This window comes from Hipposideros armiger, unplaced genomic scaffold (assembly GCF_001890085.2).
Source record: "Hipposideros armiger isolate ML-2016 unplaced genomic scaffold, ASM189008v1 scaffold_333, whole genome shotgun sequence".
NCBI lineage: Eukaryota > Metazoa > Chordata > Mammalia > Chiroptera > Hipposideridae > Hipposideros > Hipposideros armiger.
Window position 1 is genome coordinate 1,605,794 of NW_017731683.1, and position 11,860 is coordinate 1,617,653.

General features: G+C 42.6%; 1 protein-coding gene across 1 annotated transcript in view; it reads left to right on the forward strand.

Annotated features, from left to right (window-relative positions):
• The window catches only part of TBC1D9 (TBC1 domain family member 9), a 52,487-nt gene that overhangs the window by 32,416 nt on the left and 8,211 nt on the right, over positions 1–11,860 (forward strand). Inside the window, exons 11-16 of the mRNA XM_019661042.1 lie at positions 1,142–1,259; positions 2,511–2,796; positions 3,078–3,207; positions 7,274–7,372; positions 7,547–7,615; positions 11,333–11,573. Coding sequence (XP_019516587.1) covers positions 1,142–1,259; positions 2,511–2,796; positions 3,078–3,207; positions 7,274–7,372; positions 7,547–7,615; positions 11,333–11,573 — 943 coding nt within the window. The remainder of the gene's footprint in view (positions 1–1,141; positions 1,260–2,510; positions 2,797–3,077; positions 3,208–7,273; positions 7,373–7,546; positions 7,616–11,332; positions 11,574–11,860) is intronic.

Genomic DNA, 11,860 nt, shown 5'->3' on the forward strand with positions numbered 1-11,860 from the left:
AGCTAAAGCAGGCTTAATTCCTTCTCTCGCCCTCGCCGTCTCCCTCCCTCCCTCCCTCCCCCTCCAGCTCTCCCTGTACCGCATTATTTTATCTTCTTGATAGCACGTAAATATACAAAAAAATCTTCATTACATCTTCATTCTATCTTTGACACCAGTATTTAAGCCCTGTGAGACTTGTCACCATTGTGTTCCCCCCTTCGAATCTCCCAGTACCTAGTCCAGAGCCCGTTACAAAGTAAACCCTTAGAAAACCTTATCTTGACTGGATGACTAAGGAACTAACCCTGAGCATGATCGTGTCACATACTGGAATCGGTTGGTTAATTCTCAGGTGGAATTTTAGTAATAATTTCACTTGGGAAAATATTAAGACTTACAAGTGCCTATGAGACCAAAATTCCTTTTTTGGCATTTATGTAAAAGTCTGATGAACAATTACTGGTTTCTAGACGATCAAAGAGTGCAGGAGTCAGGTGACTTCTGGTATAATAGAGTTCATATTTATCTTTTGATCTTCCTCTTTTTAATTACGAGGACTATTAAAGTAGCTGATCCCTGAGTATCCTTATGAGCTATCTGATAATATCTTTTAATAAAGTAGGTTGCTCTATAATTTGTCACTGGCACTTATCACTGCCTTCCTTATCCAGATGGAAATAATGGGCAAGTGCTCTAAGTTTAAAAGGCCTCATTGTTCTCTGGGGAGAGCCATAAACCTTGTGTACTTGGTTATAGAAACCATTATGGTAGATTAAAAAGGATTTACCTCACTGAATTAGGGATTAAAACACTGAGATTTTAGCAGGTTAAAGAAAGGCTTTGCTAAATAGCCTTTGGGCAAAGTTTTTGAATGAGGTTTGCCTACCTCAGTCCTTGGTGGATATGGGCATTCCTGAAGACCTTTAACAGTGGCAGGCCCAAGGATCAAAGGGTGTTTACATCTTCAGAGGCTTGTAAAGAAAACAAAACTCAAAAGCATATGTGTGTGTTGCTGGCAACGCCTTTAAATATTTTTCATCCGGCCTTTTACGGAAAAAGGTTGTGGGAGGGCCCCCATGAGACTAACTCAGTAATTTGTTAGGTTAACAGATTGCTTACTGGTTAAATGTGTGTGATGACATCCCTTGCATTCCTTTAGGCCATGAACATTGTCACCTCAGTGCTGCTGCTTTATGCCAAAGAGGAGGAGGCTTTCTGGCTGCTAGTGGCTTTGTGTGAACGCATGCTTCCTGACTACTACAACACCAGAGTTGTTGGTATGTGGGGATGTAGTTAACACTGTAACCCAAATCTCATTCAGAAAACGTCTCCAGGGCCACGATACCAGCTAGAACACCGCTTCCAGCCACCATTAGCCAAAAGAATTTCAGACTACTCCAGTTTTCCCAAATGGAAGTGAGAGGGCTTGAATCAATACACATTTGGACACACAGGAGCCTCGTGGAAAACTGAGCACACATTGTGTGTTAAGAGATCACACATTGTGTCACTGCTACAGAAATTCATTTAGAAAACATTGGATAAGGGTGTCACTCTGTGACACGTGAGAGTTACACCAAGCTCACCAACCATCACCCAAAAAGGGTCTGACAAAAAAATCATTTCACAAAGAGAATGGAATCTGTGGGAAGCAGAAGTATTAAAAAAAAAAAAGGAGGGGGGGGTGTTGTCTGGAGTGGACAAAAGAGCCTGTAATCGTTTATCCTAAACTAAGTTTCTAAGATATTTTTCAGAACTGGTTGCATTGCAAAAGCAAACGATTGTGAGCATATTTAAACACATCATTGCTGTTTTACGCCTTATTCTCCCCTCAAGTGTTTGTTAGACGTTCATTTTAGCAGGACTAACTTTGTGTTGCTTTTTCTTTTTGGCATACTTTATGCTTCCTTTCCTCTTGTGGTCTGTCTTTATTTCTAAACCTTTGCACCCCTCATTTAATTCATTGAAAATATTCTCCAGAAATGTCAGTAAATTGCTCTTGAATGTGTACAGCTGGAATACTTTTAAGTTTAAAAAAGCTATTTTAAAAAACAATGCATATGTGGGGACCATGCATCCAGAATAGTGATTTTTTTTTTTTAAATAAGAGTTTGCCAAGAAATGGAACTACTTAGCTATACATTTCATGCCTAACCAAATATTATGTTGCTAACGAAATAACTGATTGTATGTCATGCAATCTTCGTAAACTGACTTTCTCAACAACCTTCATAGTTGTCAGATTATTGCTTGTTATGGTGGGGAAAGCAGGACAGGAAGAGCTCCGGAAGGGAACATGCAGCCAGAAAGGATCTGGTGACTGGGCTGTGGTGACATCTTGGTCTAGAAACATAGTAATAGTACCTAGTAACACAGTAACTAGTAACAGCAGAACAGTTAGAGAAGGAGCAGAGTCCTGTCTCAGTAGCCATTGTGAACTGGATTGTTTTAGTCAAGCCATGAGATTGGGTGCATTAGTAAGAAGGTGTGGGTGGCTCACCCAAGGTCCTCTGTGTCCCCCACTGCAGGTGCACTGGTGGACCAGGGTGTCTTCGAGGAGCTGGCACGAGACTACGTCCCACAGCTGTACGACTGCATGCAGGACCTGGGCGTGATTTCCACCATCTCCCTGTCTTGGTTCCTCACACTCTTCCTCAGCGTGATGCCCTTTGAGAGCGCAGTTGTGGTGGTCGACTGTTTCTTCTATGAAGGAATCAAGGTGATATTCCAGTTGGCCTTGGCTGTGCTGGATGCAAATGTGGACAAGCTGTTGAACTGCAAGGACGACGGGGAGGCCATGACCGTTTTGGGAAGGTAATGTGTGCTAAGGCTCCTTGAAAACCCTGTTCTTTCACCTGTCTTCTTGGTTTCACGAGTCTTAATTGGCTTGACAGCAGCCGTTATGCCCACTCCTCTCTGTGGCTGAGGATTTATTTTCGTATGCTTTGCCTTCAGAAGTTAAGGGAATTTCATTTTGTTGTTAAGGAAATTCTGGTCTTTTGTCTTCAAATGCAGAGTTTGCACAAACTGGGTGGAGGTCTATAATGGGAGAATTCCAGAGGGGCCAGTGATGTCTGACTCATTTCTTCTTCTAGGTATTTAGATAGTGTGACCAATAAAGACAGCACCCTGCCTCCCATCCCTCACCTCCACTCCCTGCTCAGTGATGACGTGGAGCCTTACCCTGAGGTGGACATCTTCAGACTCATCAGGACTTCCTATGAGGTAGGTCTTGTCTCCTGGCTGAGTGTCATGGCGCTCTGAGCATGCCATGAGGGGCTCAGCTGCAGGGGTCCCACACACTGCCATTGCTAACCCATAGGTATACCTGCTTCCTTTTCCCTTCTGAGAATAGTTGCCGGAGCAAGTAGCTAGCTAGCTGCCAGCTGACAGCTTTGAGCTGCAGAGATGGACAGTGAATGGGGCCTGTGACTTCTGCTGGGTGTAATGCCATGGAACAAATGGCATGACAGGCTCCCCGCCCTGCCATTCTTTACTATGCCCATCCTGAAACCTGATCGAGTAGCAGCTCAGATTCAACTCTGACCTGCACAAATCAATTCACTTCCTGTTCTCATGCCAAGCACTTAGGTCTTCTCTGAAGTAGATAAGCCAATCCTCTTTAGTCCAAGACACGGAGAATACCCTACACCATTCTAGGGAAGTCCTAGGGCTCCTCTAGAATTGCTTGGCCTGGTGAGGGAGGGGCCCTTCTGGTCCTTCCTGCGCCCGGATCTGGTCATGAACCCGAAGGGGCGCTTCTAGGGGTGAATGAACCCGGCGTCATGTGCCTCATAGCATTTGATGGTGTGTGGTGCCCCAAGGACTCAGCGCCTATAACTCACCGTGGTTTCCTCACTTGCTGACCTTGGCTCTGCAGACTTTTACAGAAATGACCATTAAGAAAGAGCACACTATGCTCTGTACAGATGTTTTAGGATTACAGGCCTGATGATTATCAGCATCCCAACTCCCAGCAAGCTGGATAAGGGACAAATGGTGAGGGACAAGCTGAGGTTGGAAAATCCTTCTGAGAGTCCAGAAATGGGTGCTTTTAAAAAAAATGGGTATTGGATCCAGAAACCTTTTCAGAAACGATTGTCCTTAACTCATAATGCGAGAAGGGCTGGTAATTTATTGTTTTAATTTCTTTTCATTGACACACCATATATATTAAAAAACAAAACATTTTAGTCTGTTTTAGAATCATAAAAGTAATGCATGTTTATGATTCACAAATGTAGGCACTGTGGGAAAATATGAAGAAAAAAAATACTGTACACTATTGAGCATTTTACCATATTTCCCTCAAGTGTGTTTTTATATTTGTAGTAAACACTTAAAAAATAAGTTCCTAGTAAAAAGTGCTTTGTAACATTCCTTTTCATTTAAAATATATATGAGCATTCTCTAATATGTTACATATTGTTTGAAAGAATGGTTTTAATCGATTCTTAGTATTCTGTTTTAATGAGGTACCAACACTTATTTAGCTGGTCCCCTTTTGTTGGACATTTACTTTGGTGGCTTCCAAATTTTTGGTATTCGATGGCAAAGTTATATGGTATTATTAGACATATATAATATGATATATATTACATGATACACTTGGACACAAATATCACATCTCTGATTATTTTCCTAGGAATAGATTTACAGCAATAGATCGAAAAGTATAAATTGTTTCCAAGCTCTTGGCACACATTATCCAATTTCCATAAAGGCTGTCCCAATTTATATTTCCACTAACAGAAATTAAGAACGACCGGTTCACTTTACTCTCTCCAAAACTAGTTGCTATCATAAGGTGTTTTAAAAAAAATCATTGCCCCAGGACTTTTGGATAGCACCCTATCGGAAATTTTGGATGATGAGTCTTTCAGAAAAATCCAGATAAAAAGTCCATGCGATTAAAGGCAATAGTTATACCTGTAGGTTGTTTTCCTAAAGGCATCCCTGAAACCTTTATTGTTAAAAGAATTCTAGACCAAAGTAATACAGCTTAGTATGTGGACACTCAGCTTTGTTCTTGACAGCAGATAAGCTGACATCATGCTGAAATCAGCACTTGGCCCATTTTTAATGGGAAAGAGCAGAGAATGGAGACAAGACCAAGGGCTGGTTTCCATTTACATCCTGTCTGGCTGCTCCCTAACGGTGGCCCTCAGGCTGCCAAATACGCTACGGCAGGACACAGCAGTTTCCTTCCTCTGTCTGGGAAGACAAGCCCTTTTATTTCTATCAGTGCCTACAGTGCCTGGCCTTTCAGTGCACGGTGATTGCTTTTCTGTTTTCTCCTCTCTGCTTGGTATCACCGCCCTGCTCATAAATTTCCAGTGGCTCTCCAATCAGTGCCTTGCAGGTCACCTGAAGAGAAACACCACAAACTTTTGCCTATCTTTCCCTCCCCCCTCAACCATTAGATTGGTGGTTCTCAATCCTGCCTGTGCGTTAAAATCACTTAAAAACATTTTTAAGCCTATCTTTTAAAAATATAAATTCTCAGGCTCCTTTCAAGGTCAGTTCAATCTGAATCTCTGGCATGAGGCCCAAGACAGCTCTATGCAATTGCCGTCACATGCATAGCCTTGCCTAATGTCCACACAATCAAGACACTCACTGAACCATCAAGGAAAACTATTTCATGTGACCCCTTTCTATCTGCAACCATCCTCCCTCACCCCATTCTCGCCCCGGCAATTGCTAATGTGTTCTCCATCTCTAGAATTATGTTTTGCATGATTGTTACAAATATAAAATCATGTAATATATATATATATATATATATATATATATATAAATATAATATGTGTATATATATATATATGTATGTATGTATGTATGTATGTATGTATGTATATATATCCTTTTGAGATTTGTCATTTTTCATCCAGCACAATTTGTCTGAGGTTCATCCAAGTCATTGTGTAGATCAATTGTTGTTGTTTTTTTCCTAATTCCTGAATAGTATTCCACAGTATGGATGTTCAAAGCCACTCTCTGTAACCCTTCTATTTAACGTAACCCATGTAACTGTTACCCGGATCAATACCAGCACCCCGGAAGTGCCCTGTGTCCCCTTCCTGTCACTGTCCAACCAAGGTTACTCATTCTCCTGACTTTTCACATCATAGATTAGTTTTGCTTGTTTCTGAACTTCATGTAAATGGAATTGAACAAAATGTTCTTTTGTGGTTCTGTTTCATTTTGCTCAGCATTGTGAGTGTGAGATTTATCCAAATTGTTCATTTTCATTGCTGCATAGTAATGCATTATATAATAGTACCACAATTTATCCACACTGCTGTTGATGTGCATTTAAGTGGTTACTTGTTTTTGACTAATAGTGGCACTATGAATATTCTAGTACATGGTAAAAAATACATACACTTTTCTTTTGGGTATATACGAGTACTCAGGAGAGGAATTTCTGGGTCATAAGTACATATGCGTTCAGATTTGTAGATACTGCCAGACAGATTTCCAAAATGGTTGTACCAATCGATACTCTTAGCAGCAGCTAGGAGAGTTTTTGTTACACCATCCCCTTGCCAATGCTTGATATAGTGTTTCAACTTTGCTTTATCCTTTAAGCCTCTTTAGCCATTGCAGCCATTGCTTCCATGGGTTAAGTTTCGTGTCTCAAGCAGAGTTTCTTTGTTTTTCTTTTGCACAACTAAGACACATAACACCGTACATAGTCTTTCTCTACCTTCAAATTGGAAGACTCATTTGGCTTTTGAACTTTAGTTCAACATACATGCAGGCAAGTATGTTTGAAAAGATAGCTAGCTCGTCATGTCTGCTGTCCAGAGGCAAACACCGTGAATTTCTGGACCAGGACAAATGGTACTGAACTAGAGTCATGAGTGGGGGGCCTCACACCAACATTTCTTCTTCCAACCTTCCAGCCTAATAGTGAGCTTTAGATACTTCCTTTCTCCTTGTCAAGAAAATTTTTCTTTTAAAGCTTTTTTTTTTTTCCACACATAAATGGCTTTTGTAGCCTTACTTAAACTTCTTTACTTCCCCCCAGGAACTATTGATTTAAGGAAGACTCGTATGGCTTTGAAATTTAGTTCAACGGTTAAGAAGCATGTTATTTATGTATGGTTGTTAAATGGCTTTAAAAGGAATACAGGTAATAGAGTAAATAAAGGTATAGTCTAGGATACCTTTTATGGCACAAGAAATTTCCTATATGTATCAGGATTGTGTTGCCATCAACCCTGCAGACACGACACCGCGCATTAGCAGATTTCTCAGAAATACCAATATTGCTGCTTTTCAGAAATTTGGAACAATCCGGGCAGATTTGATTGAGCAGATGAGGTTCAAACAGAGACTGAAGGTGATCCAGACACTGGAGGATACTACAAAACGCAATGTGGTGAGTCCTTTGAGGAACGCCGTGTAGCCTTCTCTCTCCATCTTTCCTCGCCCTCCCCCCAGCTCATACATTACTTCTTGACACACTGAAGATGATTTAAAAGAAGAACATCAGGAACTTGCCTGATAAGGTGTTTTTGATTTGTGAAATTCACTGTGTTTATTCTTTTTATAGGTACGAACCATTGTGACAGAAACTTCCTTTACCATTGATGAGCTAGAAGAACTTTATGCTCTTTTCAAGGTGAGTTTCCAAGTAAATTCGTGTACATTCGGGGGAATCAGAGAATTCACTTTAAATAATTCAGTGCCAGATTTTTCTGTTAAATCGTTAAGGAAAAGGATGAATCTCAACATGCATACCTAGGAAATAGAGCTGAGAGTATAAAAATGGAATAGTTAATGTGAAAAAATGAACATATTCTTATAACTCAAATCGATGTTTTAGCGTTCTTCCACGCCCTGTAATATTTTAGCTGTTTCCTTAGACTTCAGAAAATAGAGGATTACTTTATAATACTCATTGGAACAATAGCAATCGAGTTTAAATTCTGCCTGAAATTCTTGTAAATCGTAATTTTATATTAATCTATATTAAAATACCCTTAAAAAGAGATACTTAGCTAGAATACAAATAAAGCTGTTCAAATGGCTAAGGCAAAGCCAAATTAGTTAAATTTCTGTGATCTCCATTTCATGATTCAGCCCATATTAATCCTGGTCCTGAATAAGAAGATATTATGTTAGTAAATAAAGCAATGTAGAATTTTTTTCTTCTAGAAAAAAATATTTTATTCATAACCCTCATTATCAACATCAGAGGTAAAAATGTGGCAATTGACAGGAAACAAATTTTAAAAGATGCCTGTTAGGCAAGAGGTACCAATTTTATCATGATCTCCAATTGGGTAGCCTCCTGTGTAGAGTGTCTTTTACTGCCAAACTAAACTTGTCTGTATCGAGGACTGCCATGATAACATGGAAACAGGCCATAAAGACACAAACATGAAGATCTGAGTTGAACACTAATGGATCTTAGAAGCAGAGAAGGTGATAGCTGGGAATGTTATCGCAGATATTCCCACTTGCCTCTTAGCTACTGGAAGGCACCGCTGTTCTACTTACTTTCATTTCACTGGTGCCTAGTATAGCGTCTGTACCCGGCAGGTGCTCCAAACGTGTGTGTTGAGTACATAGGCAAATGAGCGATCAGTTATCAGTCTAGTATAGTCTGTGTGCTTCTGATGTGGGTGCAGAGACACGGTTTCAGAGCCGGCTGGTGATGCTCTTTGTCAGCCCAGCAACATGACCAGCAGAGGGGACAGCAGCGCCCCCTGCAGCCCCCATTCAGCACTTGAGGGTGAAGTCTCTAGCGTGCCACTTCATTCATGTTTCATCCATACATCTCATGCCCTGTAGCTAATTGCACAGTGTAAGTTGTTTTCCTTAAGGAAGGGGTCCCTCTTGGTTTCATAAACGAAAAATATTAATGATCCAGCTTGGATCGAAGCAGCAAAAAATAATGACCCAGTTGAGATCAGATTTTAAAGGGATGCTGAGGACCGGAAGGGCTCTCCCTCACAGGGTGGCGGGGACGCAGGGCCAGGGGTAACTAAACAAGCGGGAGTGGCAGCTGGAGGCAGCGGGAGCACGGACAGATGGCGGACAGGGCGATGACATTAGACAGAGGAGGCCGGCTTTTGGGCACACGAGGAAAAGAAGGGCCAGGGCTGGTTGTGCAGAAGTCCCAGACCCAGAGATCGCTGAAGCCATGTCTTCTCACCTGGGTACTGGGTCACTCTTGTCTGTGCACCTCCAGGTACCAGGTGTGTCATTTGTACCCTGAGGATGTGCCTGAAGAAAGCAAGTTATTCTCTGCTCAAAAACCCTGCCCTAAGTGTGTGTTGACAAACACTAGTTCCCCAAGTCTACTGAGCACCCCGAGAAAGAACCCAAGACCCTTACTGGTATCAGGGATGGGTAAGGAGTCTCTGGTACTCTGCAACCCAGATAAAAACTTTAGTTATGGACTCTTTTTCGGGTCTTTTGAACACGTCAATTGGCTTAATTCATTTAAACAGACCTTTATGGAGGCATTACAATATGTCAGACACCCACCCTACCAGACTTTTTAGTCCTTTAAAAGGCCAATTTCTGGGGCTTTTCCTGCAGATACAAAGGAAAGATGCAGTCCTCTCCCAGGGCTTTGGGTTAAAACTTGTTGGAAAAGGTGAAAGGCTGCCACCCTGAGGCAGATTTGGTAGAAAATGTGGTCCAGGGCCCCTTTGCCCCAGTTTCCTTTGAACTCTTTCCAAATTAGCCCTTTGGTCCTTTTTCGATCTCTGGGCGCCTCCCCCCAAATGATGGACGGTGGAGCCTCATCACGGAGCAGGGAGATGACCTGCATGGCTTGTCTTTCCTGATGGTTGTGAGCACCATGAAGGTGCCTGTACCACAGTCACGCGGGTTCCAGAATCACTCGGGTGCTTTAGTTAGGAGGAAATGCTCTGGATAACCTTTATCCACTCAGGAAAAGGGGACCCCTCCCAGGGATGTGTCACCAACATGCGCCACTCAGAGAGGGTTGCTGGGCATCACCGATGATAGTTCCGAGTACAGCTCAACCCATGCGGCCCCTAGGACCTCAGCTTCTGCCTCTCCCTCTCTGGCATCACCACTGTGCCCTCCCGACCCTGGTGGACTTCGACAGGCTTCCTTTCTTCTCCCGAGGCCGCACTGCCGAAAACCTCATTTTCTTGCTCGCCACCTCTCCTTCCTCCTCTCCTCCCTACTGTCAGTCCTCTCTTTTTTTTAGGTCATTAGCTGCACTTCCCAGTAAACCATTGTGATAAAGACATTGATCTTCTCTGCTCCTTTCTAAGTGAGAGCAAAATGGAAGTGCTACACGCTCACAACTGACTCCCTCCCCCCTTTTCAGAATCTCTGGGCAAGGGGGATCTGTTCGGAACGTGCTTTTTTCTGTTGCAATATTTATACATGCTCATAATGAAATAGTAACAATGGGGAATAAAGTAAAAACACAGCCCCCCTTTTCATACCCCTCTCCTCCCCCTCACCTGTCCTCCAGAACTAGCTGTAAATGTGTGTGTGTGGAGGGGAGGGTCCTTGCGGTCCTTTTACATGTTTCCTCTTTGTGGTCTTCCTAGAATGGGCGGCTATTTCTACCAGAATCAATATGACCTTATGAGTCAAGAGGCCGCCTTGTTTCCAAGGACAGAAACAGAATCCAGACCCCTCACCATAGGGGCCCCTAACTCATAATTTTTCTAGAGCTGTTTTCAGATGTGCAAAGTAAATAGAAGGACCGCACATTGGTAGCTTGAATACTATAAGGGTAGGATGATATTTATGTGATTTTGGTGAACAGGAGGCAGGGGGTTTATGGGACACTGAACTAGGATCGGGAAACTCAGAAGAATCTCCTCATGACCTGCTTTGGCTAACGGGTTGGATGACCTGTGCAGGCCACTCGGCTACTGGACTTCACCAGCCTTACCTGGAGAACAGGTGGTCTCGTGGCCTAAGTTACAGATCCTTTTCAGGTTAACATTCTCTTTATTTCTTTTAAATAATAATAAAAAAGTGTTTATCTTTATGGGAGTTATTTCTTAGAACGCTTGTGAGTATGTGTGTTGAGGAAAAAAAAATGGAGAGGGGGTAGGTCATTTCTTTTCTTTCTTCACCTACTCCAGTAATTGAACTGGATCTTTCATGCCCAGTGTTAGCTGCAGAGATGGTTGCCATGGAGCTGGTAAGGACAGTCTAGTTGAGGTCTATGCAGAACCAAAAAGACAGAGGGGCCCTGAGACCAAAGCACAGCCCCAGGAGATGTACACGGGTTGACCAGATGCCTTGTTCCAAATTCGAGAGTGGGCCTTTTCTTCCTGGTATCTGTTGTGAGCTAGAGTCCTCAATATCATTCTGCTTTTTGGTTTTTCAGGCAGAACATCTAACCAGCTGCTACTGGGGCGGGAGCAGCAATGCACTGGACCGGCACGACCCCAGCCTGCCTTACCTTGAACAGTATCGCATTGACTTTGAGCAGTTCAAGGGGATGTTTGCTCTTCTCTTTCCCTGGGCCTGTGGCGCTCACTCCGATGTGCTGGCCTCCCGCTTATTCCAGTTACTAGATGAAAATGGAGACTCTCTGATTAACTTCCGAGAGTTTGTCTCTGGACTGAGTAAGGATGTGATGTGATCGCGTGAATTGGGAGGGGATGGTGGGTCACCCCGGTGGTGTTTAGCACTGCCTTCAGGGCCACAGCCGTGCTGCCTCAGAAGACTGGGGTTAGAGGGCACAGGAGCACATTTTATGGTTTAGAAACAGATTGTCAAATTCGTTTTTAGCTAATGGATATGATTAAATCATCACCTTCTATATTAGATAGTCTCCAGCACTAATTAAAAATACATTATCAGAGAATTCGCAAGACAATAACATGCCAGCCTAAACACTGAAGCCACATAG